The 18,378-nt window shown below is 45.8% G+C and overlaps 1 protein-coding gene across 2 annotated transcripts in view; it reads left to right on the top strand.

Annotated features, from left to right (window-relative positions):
* SRBD1 (S1 RNA binding domain 1) overlaps positions 1-18,378 on the top strand; it is a 433,993-nt gene that overhangs the window by 99,142 nt on the left and 316,473 nt on the right. For both annotated transcript variants that reach the window (XM_063918379.1, XM_063918380.1), the window contains exons 13-14: positions 4,601-4,758; positions 14,982-15,078. In XM_063918379.1, the coding sequence (XP_063774449.1) occupies positions 4,601-4,758; positions 14,982-15,078 (255 nt within the window). The remainder of the gene's footprint in view (positions 1-4,600; positions 4,759-14,981; positions 15,079-18,378) is intronic.

Raw genomic sequence — 18,378 nt, 5'->3', positions numbered from 1 at the left:
CCCTTATGGACTACAAGAAAAAGATTTACCGGTAGGCAATTAAAATCCTATTTTAATTAATATGCAGGTGGAAGAGTGATATTGCCAGCAATACAGCATTGTCACTAATGTGCCTCAGGAAGTTAAGAGTTCAGGAAAAAATAACACTATTGTCCCCAATCATTTTGTACTGTCAGTGTATCAAGAGCCGTTCGCCCATACAGTATTTTTAATAGCTCCCGTATTATGGCAGACTGTACAATATATCTGTTTGTGCTTATTGCTTCCTATCACCTCACATATATGCTTGAAGAATGGATGCTCTGTTCAGCAGAACATACAGTAAAGAAGTGTTTCACATACAGAACACAAGCAGTCTCAGTTCTCACAAGTTTGTGTCGAGCTTGTTGATATTAGTGCATTTGCTTAGGGTTATGTTTGTTGCGTTTAAGCAGCTCTCAGCATTTTGGTCTGTGATCTGTTTTGTAGTAATTATTATTGCAGTGGACTAGTGATGCTAATTAGGTATTTTAGCGTAAAGTATGAACAGTGCTAATAAATAATCTGTAAATATAACAATAATAAGACAAATGATCAGTGTTAATAATAAAGATGTTTACGGCTTGGTCAAATGAGATAAAACATTTGGGTAATGGGTATAACAGATAATGCATTTTAATCAATAGGGCTGATCCTGCGATGTAAGCAAACCGATGGTTCATATACATCGCCTACGTTTACGAGCTGTGCATATTGGGTTCTGCATTCACGGAAGCAATGTCACCGCCCACTTGAGGGTGGTGACAGAGAGCCTGTCTAGGCCATTGCCTGTGTCTTCCAAAGCAGCTTCACTGACCTTGGCTGGTAAAAAGGCCTGCCATCCTGAGTAGCTTGAGGTTAACGCAGATGACCGATGTTCACTCAGAATGATCTGATGCTGTGTCTTTAGACGCCACAGTGGACCACAGAAGCCGACAGGTGGTGTCTATTTACACAAGATGCCTCCTGCATATTATAGCACAGCAGCTGCGTCCAGACACATCTCTGAATCAGGCCAAAAATGACCACATAGAATGTGCCACAAATAGAGCACATAAAGCAATCTGAATTCTGCACACAATGAAACTGATCTGGATTATTATCCAGCAGAGGATATGGATGTTACCAGCTTGATGAAGGAGAGTGTCTGCGCAGTCTTTATTAGCAAGTATGGTGGTGACAGTAAGGTGGTAGCTGACGGGAAATATTACTGGAAGGCGATATCACCGTTATGGGGTCCCACTACTTCAGAGGAATCATTTCAGCTAGATTGTGCATGTAGCACTTGCCAAAGGTGACGTATCCTGCTCCGACCAATGGTGTATCTAGTGCCGCCCAGGGGCGTGTCCAGCACCACCAAGTGGGACCTGTAGTACTATTTGCAGCAAGCCGCCAGAGGGAGACTGTTTTTTTACTGTAAAAGTTAAGGCAGTGCTGTTAAGGACACATCTGTACGCGTCCGGTATGATATAGCGGTAGACGAGATGCCTGCTGTCAGTATCCCGGCAGCGAGGCAGTGAGTACCCTCACAGGCTCGCAACACTCACCACGCTTTGGTCCCGGTAGCAAGTTTCACTTGCCATAGGTTCTATTCCTGCTCGGTTGGTGGCGTGGACCCAACAACCGAGTGGGAATGTTGGTATGGCAGCCATCGATCAAATGCCGGCGATCGGGATTCTGGCACCTGGTATCCTGAAACCCGGGATCCCAATCACCGGCATTTTGACTGCATCTCATCTGTACAATGAGAAATGAATTGCTTGTACCACAAGCCCTGCGCTGACTTATTAAGTCACAAGGATCTTCATTTTTGATCACATACTGTGTGTAGTTACTTATGCACAGTGAGAATCAGGGGAGCACAGCGGGGCTGGGAGCTTTCTTTCCCTGGTGTCCTCCCAATATTCCGGGAGTCTCTCTGACATTCCGGGAAAGCAGACAGTTATGTATTTATATGTAAGCCCTCCTGCTCTAAGAACATGAAGTTTCCTGGCACATGCATTACATGCTTGGTTGACAGAGCAACTCTCCCAAGGGGATTTATGTAATAGGGTCTGAGTTTGCTGGAGGTGCGTGATGACTGCCGATCTCGGATGGTTTTTTAAAGCGGCAATCATTCACAAGACAAATCAAGGTTGGTGTTGCCTGTAAATGATTGTCGCTTTAAAAAAAAGTCATATATGGGCCGGCATCCCGCACCTCCAGCAAACTTGGCGTGGTCTGGATTATGACTGTCGACATTTTAAATGCAGACAAGTTATACTGAGCATTTGTATTACAGTATAAGGAATAATGTACAGTTAATTAGTATGAATTAACATAAGGGCTTCTGTATCCTCTTTAAAAGCACTCGGCCTACAGCCTATTTTATGTGGTCACAGAATTTCTCAGGAACATCTAATGTATAATGCACAGTAGATTTGTCTTTATATAGAACGTACAGTGAAAATGCAGCCCTGTACACAGAGTGTTTTCAGGATTGGTTTGTTTCCCTTCCCACTCACACTTATAGGGCCTGAGTCATACGCTCACGCAGTCTGGGACTGTGCAATGTTTCAGAAACCCCAGTTGCAGTGCCATGATTAACGTGACATTTGCCATCAGCGGATCTGAGATGCCAGCAGTGGGCGGCATTTTACACAAGACACTTCCTGTGGCTTTTTTAGATTTCCCCATGGATACTGTGTATAAAGACAGCGGCGATGGCATTTGTGTCGACCTCAGAATCAGGCCCATAGTCAGGTGACCAGAGAGACAAAGTGGGATACGGACCAGGGTCACCAGAAAACCTTCCAATGTCATCATGATTACGCTGTCTCCTGTAATAACCACACATGAAAACCCTGCATGTAGTCACATAGAGATGGGGCAGGGTTATATTTGTGAATTATTTATTTATTAACAGTTTCTTATATAGCGCAGCATATTCCGTTGTGCTTTACAATTGGAACAACAGTAATAGAACAAAACTGGGTAAAAACAGACAGACATAGAGGTAGGAAGGCCCTGCTCGCAGGCTTACAATCTATAGGGAAATAGGCATTGATACACAAGGATAGATGTTACCTATTGCATAATGGTCCACCAGATTGCTTGGTTCTTAATGGGTTGTATGATATGTTTTCCCATCAATGTTGGCTAAGTGTCAGGAGGGTGTGAGAATAAATAAAGACAAGATATGTGATGTTATGTAAAAAACCAACTGCGCTTACATAAAGATTCACAATTTTATATTTGTTAAAACCAATATACAAGTATAAATACGAATAAAAAATGAAATGAACGGCAATGATCATGCAAGAAAAAAAAACATACTAAAAACTGAGCCTTAATAAGCCAATCTCTGAATCGCAATTAGTCTTTGTGCAAATGCTGGCAAAAGCAACTATTGCTGGTATGTGAAAAAATCCTGCAGAGCATACGTATGCATGTATCTTAGTAACGTCCAGTACGTATGCTCTGCAGGATTTTTTCAGATACCAGCATTACCATTCATTTCTTATTCGTATTTATACTTGTATATTGGTTTTAACAAATATAAAATTGTGAATCTTTATGTAAGCGCAGTTGTTTTTTTTCGTTTGTTCATATTTTATGTGATTGGAGTGACCAACTATCACCTCTTCCAACAGCAGCTTAGAGAACCAGCCCAGTTGCAGTGCCTGTCTATTTACCGTTTATGGTAAAGCTATTTTTCATGTGATGTTATGTATACTGTACAGAGAGGATGTAATTAGATAGGAAAGCACTGAAAGTTATGTGGGTGGGTCTGGAATTTTATAGGCTTGTCTAAAGAGGTGTGTTTTCGGGGAGCGTTTAAAGGTTTGGAGACTAGAGGCGAGTCTTATTGTGCGTGGGAGGCCATTCCACAGAGTGGGTGAAACCCGGATAAAGGGGGTAATTCCAAGTTGATCGCAGCAGGAATTTTGTTAGCAATTGGGTAAAACCATGTGCACTGCAGGGGAGGCAGATATAACATGTGCAGAAAGAGTTAGATTTGGGTGGGTTATTTTATTTCTGTGCAGGGTAAATACTGGCTGCTTTATTTTTACACTGCAAATTAGATTGCAGATTGAACACACCACACCCAAATCTAACTCTCTCTGCACATGTTAAATCTGCCTCCCCTGCAGTGCACATGGTTTTGCCCAACTGCTAACAAAATTCCTGCTGCGATCAACTTGGAATTACCCCCCAAAGTCCTGTAATTTTGAGTGTGAACAAGTAATGCATGTGGATGAGAGACACAGATCTTGTGCAGAGCGGTGAGGTCGGGTAGGGAGATATTTTGAGATGAGTGAAGAGATGTATGTTGGTGCAGTTTGGTTAATAGCCTTGTATGTAAGTAAAAGTATTTTATATTTATGTTGCTTCTACATTGAGGCTTGAATTCTAGATAAATGTATACATCACAATCACTTATGCCATCCTTCTATGATTAAACCTTCTGCACACGTCACTGACGGGTACATCAAATCCATCTAGCATGTTACTATGGAGGATAATTATATTCCATCAATGTGGTAATCTTCTGCTTCAAGTAAATTTCTTCAACTGCTTATTTTATTCTGTATTCCGACAGGTCTAAACTAACTTCAGATGCCGAGAAAGAATCCATTATGATGTTTGGGAGAAACCTGCGACAGCTGCTCCTTGCGAGTCCTGTTAGGGGACGAACTATACTGGGTGTCGATCCTGGATATAAGCATGGCTGTAAGCTGGCCGTCATTTCCCCCACCAGTGAGTGTTTTCACTGTACTCATTCAGACATGGCATATACATCATTGGTGGTACTGCTGCTATGTTGCGTCTCAGATCTGGGCTACATGCTCACACATAGATGCTTGTAGACCACAAATGCACCTAACAAATAATTTATTTTCCTGTCCAGCCCATATGAAGCCTTAACGCAGTAACATTTTGGGGGTGAATAATACACTGTTCGGGTCACTCATTTTGTGTCATTCCGCTACATGACAGCCTTCCCTGGGTTGGACGTTGGAGTATGCCGTAGCTTTTAAAAGTTTTAATTTAAGAACCAACCTATGTTCTTCTTGTGATGCTGCTGGCTGCCGTTCATCTATGTCAGTGGTAGCCTCCTTGCTCCACACAGGTATAAGGCAGCTGAGGACTGAGAGCATTGGGGAGTGGGTAGGGAAATGCACCTGGGGTGTAGGAGTTTCTAGTACACAGTTGCTCAGGTATTTATCCTCATTGGGTAGAATTGAAAGGAGTTAGATTTCTTTAGTCTGGGGCTGAATAAAATGAAAATCAATGTCAACAAGACAAGGGAAAGAAGTTGTTAAGATCCATTGCTCTCACGACACATCTGCTCAAGGAGCACGGTTGGATCCTGAACCTTCCAAAGTCTCACCTGGAGCCGAAAAGGAGGCTGTCTTTCCTGGGGATGATCCTCGACACGGAGGTGCAGAGGGTGGAGACGGTGGATAAAGCGTTGGTGATTCAAACGATGGTCCGGGATGTCTTGAAGCCGGCCCGAGTATCGGTTCATCATACTTGGTCCTTTCAACTGGAACTCTTGGACCAGTGGTTGGGATCTCACCTACATATGTACCAGAGGATACGTCTGTCACCGAAAGCCAGGATTTTGCTCCTCTGGTGGCTGCAACTACCTCAACTTCTAGAGGGCCGAAGGTTCGGAGTTCAGGACTGAATCCTTCTAACCACGGATGCAAGTCTAAGAGGTTCGGGAGCAGTCGCTCAAGGGGAAACCTTCCAAAGAAGGTGGTCAAGTCAGGAATCCCTTCTTCCGATAAACATCCTGGAGCTAAGAGCCGTATACAACGGCCTTCTTCAAGCGGCACACCTTCTACAGGATCGGACTGTTCAGGTGCAGTCGGACAACGTGACCACAGTGGCCTACATAAACCGGCAAGGCGGAACGATGAGCAGGGCTGCAATGTCAGAGGTGACAAGAATCCTCCTCTGGGCAGAAAGGCACGCTGTAGCGATGTCAGCAATCTTCATTCCGGGAGTAGACAACTGGGAAGCGGACTTCCTCAGCAGACACGATCTCCATCCTCAACAAGAAGCTGGGGAGGTACTATTCCAGGTCGAGAGACCCACAAGCAGTGGCAGTGGACGCACTGGTAACACCATGGGTGTTCCCGTCAGTGTATGTGTTCCCTCCACTTCCTCTCATTCCAAGAGTTCTACAGCTTGTAAAAAGAACAAAGGTTCTGACAATCCTCATTGCTCCGGACTGGCCAAGGAGGGCTTGGTACGCGGATCTTCTAAATCTCCTGCTGGAAGATCCAAGGCCTCTGCCTCTTCAGGAGGATCTTCTACTACAGGGGCCGTTTGCTTATCAAGCTTTACCACGGCTACGTTTGACGGCATGGCGGTTGAACGCCAGATCTTAGCTCGGAAGGGTATTCCGAGCGAGGTTATTCCTACCCTGATACAGGCTAGGAAGGGGGTAACGTCTAAACATTACCAACGAATTTGGAAAAAGTATGTGTCTTGGTGTGAATCCAAGAAGTTTCCTGCGGTGGAGTTTCAACTTGGACGGTTTCTCCTTTTCCTGCAAGCAGGTGTGGATATGGGCCTGAGATTGGGCTCCATCAAGGTCCAGATTTCGGCCTTATCCATTTTCTTCCAGAAACAATTGGCTGTCCTCCCTGAGGTTCAGACTTTTTTGAAAGGGGTTCTGCACATCCAGCCCCCTTTTGTGGCGCCAACGGCACCATGGGCTCTTAATGTGGTGTTGCAGTTCCTGCAATTGGATTGGTTTGAGCCTCTACAGGAGGCTGAAATCAAGTTTCTCACATTGAAGGCGGTAACTTTGTTGGCCTTGGCTTCTGCTCGACGTGTGTCGGAATTGGGGGTTTTGTCCTGTAAAAGTCCCTATCTGGTCTTCCATGAAGATAGAGCGGATCTCAGGACTCGTCCACAGTTCCTTCCTAAGGTTGTGTTGGCTTTTCATATCAATCAACCTATTGTGGTGCCAGCGGCTACTGACTCCTCAATTGCTTCAAAGTCCTTGGATGTTGTGAGGACTTTGAAGATTTATGTGTAGAGGAATGCTCGTCTCAGGAAATCTGACTCTCTGTTTGTCCTCTATGATCCCATGAAAATTGGGTGTCCTGCTTCTAAGCAGTCAATTTCTCGCTGGATCAGATTCACCATCCAGCATGCCTATTCTACGGCAGGATTGCCGTGTCCAAAATCGGTTAAGGCCCACTCTACTCGTAAGGTGGGTTCTTCCTGGGCAGCCGCCCAGGGTGTCTCAGCCTTACAGCTTTGCCGAGCAGCTACTTGGTCTGGTTCGAACACGTTTGCTAAGTTTTACAAGTTCGATGACCCTCAAGTTTGGTCAAGCAGTTCTGCAGGAGCCTGCGCGCTCTCCCTCCCATTCTGGGAGCTTTGGTACATTCCCATGGTACTAATATGGACCCCAGCATCCTCTAGAACGTAAGAGAAAATGGGATATTAATTACCTACCGGTAAATCCTTTTCTCGTAGTCCGTAGAGGATGCTGGGCGCCCGCCCAGCGCTTCCTTTATCTTGCAGTGGTTATGTTGGTTCAGTACTACCTGGTTCCGTGTTCGTTCCTGTTTCAGTACTGTTTCAGCTATTGCTGAGTTCTCCGGCCTGTTGGCCGGATTTGCCTTGTTGTGTGAGCTAGTATGAATCTCGCCACTACCTGTGTAATTCCTTCTCTCGAAGTATGTTGTCTCCTCGGGCACAGTTTCTAGACTGAGTCTGGTAGGAGGGGCATAGAGGTAGGAGTCAGTCCACACTGTTAAACTCTTAAAGTACCAATGGCTTCTGGTGGACCCGTCTATACCCCATGGTACTAATATGGATCCCAGCATCCTCTGCGGACTATGAGAAAAGGATTTACCGGTGGGTAATTTGAAATCCTATTTTTTTGCTTAAAATGCATCTTAGTCGCAACAAGATGTGATCAGGGCGCACCAGGAGACTGTGCTGAATAATTTGATATATGACACTTGTATATCTGTGTGTGACTGAGTCTCTGAATCTGTACATGAAGTGCTACAATGTAGCATCCATAGCTTTTTTCCAATACAAGTTCTGTTCTGCTTCATATACAGACACACACAATATACAAGTGTCATATATACAGTGACGTGAGGTGAGGCAGAGCCTCTCCTGTCATACTAACGTACAAGCCAGAGTTTTGACTATATAAAGTATATGAATAATAAAAAGAATATATTAGAAATATCTTCTTTGTATTATTCTAATCATTTTTATAGTCAAAACTTTGGAGTAAACAGTCTAAGGATGGTGAGGTAGTGCCTCCCCTTCCTACCTGTTCTGCATATCTCTGATCAAAGCGCATCAAATTTCCAGCAGTATATACTGCTGCACCTGTGTATTATGCCCACATGCACCTAGCTTGTATGTAAATCCGGCTCTGGTACTAGCCAGTGCCATTTATTTCTGAGCCATTTATTTCACTGAGCCATTTATTTCACTGCACGTCCCTGCATATATCACATTTATCAGCACAGTCTTCTTGTGTGTGCTAGTCGCATTATGGTGAACTAAAAAGCATTATCAACCAAAAAAGACGCCCAACGTTGGCAGAGCTGCTCAGGTCCTGCCGTCTCACTCCCGCAGGCATCTCCTGCTGCATGGCGTATTAAGGCTAGATGTAGGAGGCCATATCTGTATCTTTACATATTTTCTCTTTTTTTCACTTTCACATCCTCCTGACCCGAGGCAAACATTACTGTGTGACTATATATCATACAGCCCACCAAGGACCTTTGTAACCTGGCAGGACCATTCTTTAATAGGTAGCACCTGTCCTTGTGTATCAGTGCCTATTTCCCTATAGATTGTAAGCTTGTGCGCAGAACATTCTTATCTCTGTGTATGTCTGTTATTACCCAGTCTTGTTTTATTACTGTTTCTTCCCAATTGTAAAGCGCATCTGCAAGTGCTGCACTATATGTGATAATAATAAATAATAATAATAATAATAATAGTGCAATTAAGTCTAGTATAATAGTCTATTGTTTCATTGGAGGGAATATAGAGACTTTGCCATTCTGTTATTAGGTTATTGTGTTTCACTGCTTCACTATTATATTGTATTTCATACCGTATGAGCCCATGTAATGTTATGCAACCTGTTACTGGATAGATCGCACAAAATGTGGTGCCCCACTGAGTGGTGTATTCTGATACGTTTTGGTTAGTGGGGATACCGAACCATTTGTTATTACGCTGTCTTGCTTCATTATCGTGACGCAAGATATTACCTGTGATAGCATTGCATTCCTCGGCTCTGAACAGACGGCCTCCCACTCATGCTGTCTTCTGTATCCAGAGGCCCAAAACCTCTGAGTCAGAATGTTGGCAGCCCAATGATCAAGAGCCCATGTACCATGTGCGGAATGACTTTTCTTCTAGTTCTAAACCTGTTAACATTGTTTCTCTTACGTCCTAGAGGATGCTGGGCTCCATATTAGTACCATGTGGTATAGACTGGTCCACCAGGAGCCATTTGCACTTTAAGACTTTAATTTTGTGGGCTGTCTCCTCCCTCTATGCCCATCCTACCAAACTCAGTTTAGAAAATGTGCCCGGAGGAGCCGGTCACAACTAGGGGAGCTCTGCAGAGTTCTCTTGGTAAAGAGTCATTTTTTTCTTCTTTTCAGGTTTTTTATTTTACATGGAGGCTGTTGGCGACAGCCTCCCTGCAGCATGGGACTGGGGGGGGGGAGCAGTGTCCGCCCCGCGGGGTCTTGAGCCACTGCTCCCGCTGACTGGACGTTGGCTCCAGAGGGGTCTGATCGCGCCTCGCCGCAGGGGAACGCTCGCCCCAGCAGCAAGCCGCCACCCCCTCAAAAGCTGAAGTGTGGTGAGTCAGTCACTGACCCCCTTGCAAGTGGGGGGACAGTGTGAAGAGGGCGGCTACAGGGTCAGGAGCACAGTTGTTCCCACGCTGTGTGTGGGTTGGCTCCAATCTCTGTGTCTCTCTGCCATTCTTGGGGGGGAAACTCTGTCCTCATAATACCCTGTGTGTTTGTGGGGTGTTTGTGTGTGTGTGCAACATGTCTAGGGACACTGTTTCATATGCTGCAGAGGATTTGTCTTCCCAGGAAGACTCCATTCCATGTAATCAGGATTGCACTGTTTTAGCGCAGATCCCAGCTAGAGAGCCAGAATGGTTAGTCTCTCTGAGGGGGATTATTTCTCAGATTTCTGATAGGGTGGCTAGGACTGAGCATGCCACTCAGGTCCTCCAGTCCTCTATGGTGGTATGGTCTGATTCTGCCTCCTCGGGGTCCCCTGCGGTGCTTTCTCATAAACGTGCGCTTGCAATTATGCAGGATGACACGGACACTGACTCTGACACTGCAGACGGTGATGGAGATGTGTTGCGGGGGACGGCATCACTTGCCAAGGGGGTGCAGTTGATGATTGAGGCTGTTAGGGATATTTTACACATTTCAGACACAGCTCCGGAACAGGTGGAGGAGGCCTTCTTCACAGATAATAATAAGTTCCCCCTCACTTTCCCGGCGTCCAAAGAATTGAATGCTATCTTTGAAAAGGCATGGATAACTCTGGAAAAGAAATTCCAGATTCCCAAGAGGGTTTTGGTGGCTTTTCCATTCCCAGAGGAAGACAGGAAAAGATGGGAGTCCCCGATAGTTGACGCCTCTGTATCCAGGCTGTCCAAACAGGTAGTTTTACCGGTCCCGGGATCTACCGCGTTAAAGGACCCGGCAGATCACAAGGTGGATGCTACGCTGAAATTCATTTACACAGCTTCGGGGGCTATATTGCAGCCTACTATAGCCTGTGCTTGGATTGCAAAAGCTATTCCCAGGTGGTCGATCGCTCTGCAGGAGGAATCGTCTACGCTGGACAAAGGTGACGTTGATTTGTTTTTGCGTAATATTCAGGATTCTGCAGGGTTCCTGGTGGATTCCATGAAGGACCTGGGTTCCATGGCTGCGGGGATCTCCTCCATGTCAGTCTCGGCTCGCAGAGGCTTCTGGCTGCGCAACTGGTCTGCGGACGCGGAATCCAGGAAGTGTGTGGAAGGCCTTCCGTACAAAGGTCAGGCTCTATTTGGGGAGGCTCTGGATGCGTGGATTGCCACGGCTACCGCCGGTAAGTCTCCTTTTCTACTCTCAGCTGCTCCAGCTACGAAGAAGCCCTTTTCAACTAACACGTCACAGTTCTTTCGGGCCGCGAGGCCTAAAAAGAATAAGCCTTCGAACACCTTCTTCAGAGGTGGTGTGCCAAAGGAAAGAAACCCACTACCGCAGGTTCCCAGTCCCAGAAGCCCGCTACTGATACCCCTAAGTTCTCCGCATGATGGTGGACAGCTAGACCTGGAGGAAGGTCAGGTGGGGGCGAGACTCCGGCAGTTCAGCCACGTCTGGTTGTCGTCGGGTCTGGACCCCTGGGTTCTGGATATAGTGTCCAGGGGGTACAGACTGGAGTTTCAAGAACCCCCGCCTCACCGTTTCTTCAAGTCAGGCTTACCAGCTATGCTGGTGGACAGGACAGTTCTTCTGGAAGCCATAAGGAAATTGGTGGTGTCAGAGGTCATTGTTCAGGTTCCTCTTCAGCAACAGAAAAATGGTTATTATTCAAACCTTTTTGTGGTACCGAAACCGGATGGTTTCTATGAGAGCTGTAATTTCGGGGCTGTCGGAGGGGGGAGTTCCTGGTGTCCCTGGACATCAAGGATGCTTACCTCCACATTCCAATTTGGGCGCCGCATCAAGCTTATCTCAGGTTTGCTCTGATGGAAGATCAATATCAGTTCCAGGCGCTGCCGTTTGGCCTTTCAACAGCGCCAAGGATCTTCACCAAGGTGATGGCGGAGATGATGGTTCTCCTCCGCAAACAAGGGGTGAACATAATTCCATATCTGGACGATCTCCTGATCAAGGCGTCGTCCAGGGAGAGGTTGTTGCGGTCCATCGTGCTCACGACACAGCTGCTCAGGAAGCACGGTTGTATACTGAACCTTCCGAAGTCTCATCTGGAGCCGACAAGGCGGCTGTCTTTCCTGGGAATGATCCTCGACACGGAAGTGCAGAGGGTATTTCTCCCGGCGGAGAAAGCGTTGGTGATTCAAACAATGGTCCGGGATGTCCTAAGGCCTACCCGAGTATCGGTTCATCAGTGCATATGCCTTCTGGAAAAGATGGTTGCCGCCTACGAGGCTCTGCAGTACGGCAGGTTTCATGCTCAACCTTTTCAACTAGACCTCTTGGACCAGTGGTCGGGCTGTCACACATGCACAAGAGGATACGCCTGTCTCCGAAAGCCAGGATTTCGCTCCTCTGGTGGCTGCAACTTCCACACCTTCTGGAAGGGCGAAGGTTCGGAATTCAAGACTGGATCCTTCTGACCACAGATGCAAGTCTAAGAGTCGCTCTGGGGGAAACCTTTCAGGGACGATGGTCGAATCAAGAGTCACTTCTCCCGATAAACATCTTGGAACTCAGGGCCGTGTACAACGCCTTTTCTACAAGCAGCACACCTTCTACAGCATCGGGCTGTTCAGGTGCAGTCGGACAATGTGACCATGGTGGCCTACATAAACAGACAAGGCGGAACGAAGAGCAGGGCGGCCATGGCAGAGGGTTCAAAAATCCTCAGCTGGGAAGAAAGGCACGCGGTGGTGATGTCGGCAATCTTCATTCCGGGCGTAGACAACTGGGAAGCGGACTTCCTCAGCAGACACGATCTCCATCCAGGGGAGTGGGGCCTCCATCCGGAGGTGTTCGAGGAGGTAACCGGTTGGTGGGGGGTTCCCCCACATAGACATGATGGCCTCACGCCTCAACAAGAAACTACGGAGGTACTGTTCCAGGTCGAGAGACCCACAGGCAGTGGTGGTGGACTCACTGGTAACACCGTGAGTGTTCAAGTCGGTGTATGTGTTCCCTCCACTTCCTCTGATTCCAAACGTTCTTCAGCTCGTGAGAAGAACAAAGGTCATGGCAATCCTCATTGCTCCAGACTGGCTAAGGAGGCCTTGGTACGCGGATCTGCTGGATCTTCTGCTAGAGGATCCACGGCCTTTACCTCTTCGTGAGGATCTGCTTCTGCAGGGGCCGTTCGCTTATCAAGACTTACCACGGCTACGTTTGACGGCATGGCGGTTGAACGCCAGATCTTAGCTCGGAAGGGTATTCCGAGTGAGGTTATTCCTACCCTGATCCAGGCCATGAAGGGGGTAACGTCTAAGCATTACCATCGCATTTGGAAGAAATATGTTTCTTGGTGTGAGGCAAAGAAGTTTCCGGTGGTGGAGTTTCAACTTGGACTTTTCTCCTTTTCCTGCAAGCAGGGGTGGATGTGGGACTGAGACTGGGTTCCATAAAGGTCCAAATCTCTGCTTTGTCCATCTTCTTCCAAAAACAATTGGCTGCTCTTCCTGAAGTTCAGACCTTTTTGAAAGGGGTTCTACACATCCAGCTTCCCTTTGTGGCGCCTACGGCTCCATGGGATCTGGATGTGGTGTTGCAGTTCCTACAATCTGCTTGGTTTGAGCCTCTACAGGAGGCTGATCTCAAGTTTCTCACGTGGAAGGCGGTCACCTTGTTGGCCTTGGCTTCTGCACGCCGCGTGCATGTTAGCCGGATTTGCCTGTTGTGTGAACTGGTATGAATCTCGCCACTATCTGTGTAATTCCTTCTCTCGAAGTATGTCTGTCTCCTCGGGCACAGTTTCCAGACTGAGTCTGGTAGGAGGGGCATAGAGGGAGGAGCCAGCCCACACTATTAAACTCTTAAAGTGCCAATGGCTCCTGGTGGACCTGTCTATACCCCATGGTATTAATATGGACCCCAGCATCCTCTACGGACTACGAGAAAAGGATTTACCGGTAGGTTACCCAAATCCTATATACTGGTATTTCTAAAGAGAAGTATGGTGTTTTATAATTAGTTTCACAATGTCAGCATATAGACTACTACTTGTGTATAGTGTTTTATATGGATGTAATACATATATACATTTACCTTGTGTGCATGAACTGCCCCCATCCACCGCACCATTATGGCACCTGGGATACCGGAATACTTTGAATGATCTGGTGCCAACTGACCTTGTGCCAAAAAGAACTAGAACCCAATGGCTTCGGTATGTAATAACGCCAGACGGGATGCCGATTGTCAGGATACCGACATCGGCATCCCGAGCGGTAGAATGCCGGCAGGGGGGGGTGGAAACAGCTTAGCCCCTTGCGTACTCGGTGGCGAGCTATGCTCGCCACAAATTCTATTCTCCCCCTATTGGTATAGTGGACACCCATAGAAGGGGAATCACCTACCTAACCCGTAGACCGGCGGCGGTATAGTGTGACCGTCAGGATCCCGACGATCGATATTTTAACTGCATACCAATCCAAGTATATGAGCGCAAATATTATGTATTCAGCCATGTATTTAAAAGCTACTGTGGCTTTAACTTATATTCATCATGAAGCTCCTTGGAATTGTTTTTTTAATCTGAGTGAAAAGCACTTTTACTGCAAAGAGACAATAATTAAAACTCAACTATTTAAAAGGCTCTTTTATCCTTTTACTTTTCTCTTTCTGCGTCCCTTGTTGGCTCCAACACTTTTCTTCCTACGGTCTACTCCCTGTTGGCTCCTGAACTGATAGTTTGGCTTCCAGGAGCTGAACCAGGACATCAGATGTGGTTCGGTGAAGTGGTCGGAAAGCTTCTTAATGGAATGCTGCAGGAATCTGCAACTCTACATTATGGCTTCCGAAACGCAAACTCCCAGAGTAGTAGCCAAATTGAACATACGGTGGAAGTATAGTCACTTGGGTGATGGAGCCCCGAGGAGAAGGGTAACTTTAACTGGAATAAACAGAAATAAGTATTTAGTAGCACTGAAGCATTTTCACATGATACAAATATTAAATATGTTCTAGTTGTTTACAGTTAGCATTCATGCTCATTGTGTTCTTGTTGTTTAGATCAAATCCTCACCACAGATGTTGTTTATTTGCACACGGGACATGGACGTGGGATGCATGAAGCAGAGAAAATCAAAAGACTTTTACTGCATTTCAAGTGAGATCATTTTATCTTTCAGTTGTTCTTCCACATATAAATCGTGAAATGGTTGCACTATAATATAGTGACATGCATTGTGTGTGGTCAGTGTATGTTATGGGTGCCTACTTTCTCTGAATGTCCCAGAGACTCACGGAATCTAGGATGGGATTATGATGACACAAATTACTTTGTAAAGTCACACAAGCTTCATCATTGGATCTCCCTTATAGTATACTCATACAGGGGCAGATGTACTAAGTCTTGTAGAAAGATAAAGTACCAGCCAAATGGCTCATAATTGTCATGTTACAGGCTGTGTTTGAAAAGTGACAGGAGCTAATTGGCTGGTACTTTATCGCTCTCCTCTTTATCTCTCTTCAAGGCTAAAGTGGTTATAATAGAGTTACCATGGTTAATTTATATAGCACCAGTAATTTATGCAGCGCAGTTCAGAGAACATATTTCAGTCCTTACCCCGTTGGAGGGTACTGTTACTAAGTTACCCATGTGTTGCTGTAATCTTCTTTTGTGTATATGTGGCCACATACATCTTTCCTTCATCCTGCCATGTATGTCACAGCTTGGAATGCCATAGTCTGAGATCTAGCCGTGCTTTGTGATTCTTTTTCTTAAATTGCTTCTTTAATATGCTACTTTATTCTATTATGGCACACAAAATGTTTTAAATTAATTTACTCATTGAGCAAAATAGAAAACGTGTATGTGGTTGTGGACACATCTGTACCTTTAAGGCGTGTGCGTGTATACATTAGCATATGGATGTGCAGCCCGGCAGTGTGTATCCCGATAGTCAAAATACTGATGGATCCAGGGGCTAGGCATACCCTATACAATTATCTGTCAGATAATCTGCCAGATCTGGCTGGTTGGAATGAAAATCTTTTAATGGATGAAAGCAAACGAAAATCGACCATTTGCTCCCAAATACTGGAAAACAGACAAAAACTGTTGTTCATACAAATTTGTTAAAGAACGGATTTAACCAATTTGTATGAACAACAGTTTCCGTCCGTTTTCAACTGTTTAGGAATAAATCGTCGATTATCATTTGCTTTCATCCATTACCAGATTTTCATCCCAACCAACCAGATCTGGTAGTTGATCTACCAGATAGTTGTATAGTGCAGTAGTTCTCAAACTCGGTCCTCAGGACCCCACACGGTTCACGTTTTCCATGTCACCCAGCAAGTGCACTGTGTATCACCAACTGCCACATTTGAAAAATCTACAGGTGACCTGCAAACATGAACCATGTGGGGTCCTGAGGACCGAGTTTGAGAACCTGTGGTATAGTGTATGCCCATCTTAAATAATTTAACCCTTCCCTATTCTTACTCCTAACTGTCGTCTACTGCAGCCTAACCCTAACTGCAGCCGAACTCTATCCGTGCCCCCCGCCCTGCAGACCTAACCCTGACCTCCCTCCCTATAGTTAGTGCCTAACTCTAAACCCACTACTGGGTTGTCGATATTCTGACTGCCAGGATCCTAACTGCATCCCACAGAAAGATAAGGAATTATGGAGTCTATTTACTAAGCCTTTGATGGAGATAAAGTACCAGCCATTCGGTTCCTAACTGTCCTTTTTCAAACCCAGCCTGTGACATGGCAGTTAGGAGCTGATTGGCTGGTACTTTATCTCCGTCCACTTTGTCTCCATCCAAGGCTTGGCAAATAGACCCCTAAGTTTGTAAGTATATCAGTGTTTACTCTCTGTGTACATGTCCATATGTGTGTGTTGAGAGAGAGAGAATGGCAATTTGTCAGACAAATCATGTAGTAAGGGGATGGAAGATGGCTGAAGAGAACAATGTAGGGAGTGAATGCGTGACAAGATGGCTGAAGAGAACAATGGATGGAGTAAAAGCATGGCAAGGTGGCTGAAGAGAATAATGGAGGTAGTGAAAGCATGGCAAGATTGCCTGAGCAGAACATCGTCGGGTGTGAAAGCATGGCAAGGTGGCTGAAGAGAGCACCGTAGGGAGTGAAAGCATGGCAGGATGGCTGAAGAGAATAATGAAGGTAGTGAAAACATGTCAAGATGGCCGAAGAGAGCAATGGAGGAGGTGATGCTTGGAAGGTCTCCATTACAGGATAGATAAAGTTAAGTAGATAATTCTAGAGTATTGTAGTACAGTGTCAGGCAGATAGTTGCATGATAAAGGGGCCTAATTCAGACCTGATCGTAGCAGCAAATTTGTTAGATGGGCAAAACCATGTGCAATGCAGGGGGGTAGCAGATATAACATGTGCAGATAGAGTTAGATTTTGGTGGGTTATATTGTTTCTGTTCAGGGTAAATACTGTCTGCTTTATTTTTACACTGCAATTTTGATTTCAGTTGGAACACACCCCACCCAAATCTATCTTCCTCTGCACATGTTACATCTGCCCCCCCTTGCAGTGCACATGGTTTTGCCCATTAGCTAACAAATTTGCTGCTATGATCAGGTCTGAATTAGGCCCCCGAGTAGTATTATATACAAAGAGTACATTACAGATTTATCCAATATGATCGATTTATTCAAAAATATATAGATATGTCCTTATACATCTAGCGTGTGTACGCCATATGGCGTCAGGCGCACAGCGAGAATGAGATTCTCCAAGAGGAGTAGTGCAACATCTTTTTCTTTACAGTTTGTGTCTTATTCGCATTGCATAATCCTCTGAGTGTACTTCATGTGCAAAGTCACAGATTAAGGCCCTCATTCTGAGTTGTTCACTCGCTAGCTGCTTTTAGCAACCGTGCAAACGCTAAGCCGCTGCCCTCTGGGAGTGTATCTTAGCTTAGCAGATGTGCGAACAAAAGGATCGCACAGCGGCTACAAAAAAGATTGCGCATTTTCTGAGCAGTTCCAGACCTACTCCTAGCTTGTGATCACTTCAGACTGTTTAGTTCCTGTTTTGACGTCACGAACAAGCCCTGCGTTCGGCCAGCCACGCTGCATTTCCCCAGGTACGCCTGCGTTTGTATCTGACACACCTGTGTTTTTCCACACACTCCCCGAAAATGGCCAGTTACCTCCCAGAAACACCCACTTCCTGTCAATTACTCTGCGGCCAACAGTGCGATTGAAAAGCGTCGCTAGACCTTGTGTAAAACTGCATCGGCTGTTGCGAAAGTACGTTGCGCGTGCGCATTGCGCCGCATACGCAGAAGTGCCGTTTTTTTGCCTGATTGCTGCGCAGCGACCGAAAACAGCTAGCGAACAACTCGGAATTACCACCTAAGCTCAATGGAACCTGGTGTGAGGAAAGCTGCTGCTATTGGAATCAGAGCCCTTTTTGCAC

Source organism: Pseudophryne corroboree, chromosome 4, assembly GCF_028390025.1.
Source record: "Pseudophryne corroboree isolate aPseCor3 chromosome 4, aPseCor3.hap2, whole genome shotgun sequence".
NCBI classification, from domain to species: domain Eukaryota; kingdom Metazoa; phylum Chordata; class Amphibia; order Anura; family Myobatrachidae; genus Pseudophryne; species Pseudophryne corroboree.
Note: the sequence above shows the minus strand (reverse complement) of the source record. Positions and strands in the feature narration are given on the sequence as shown.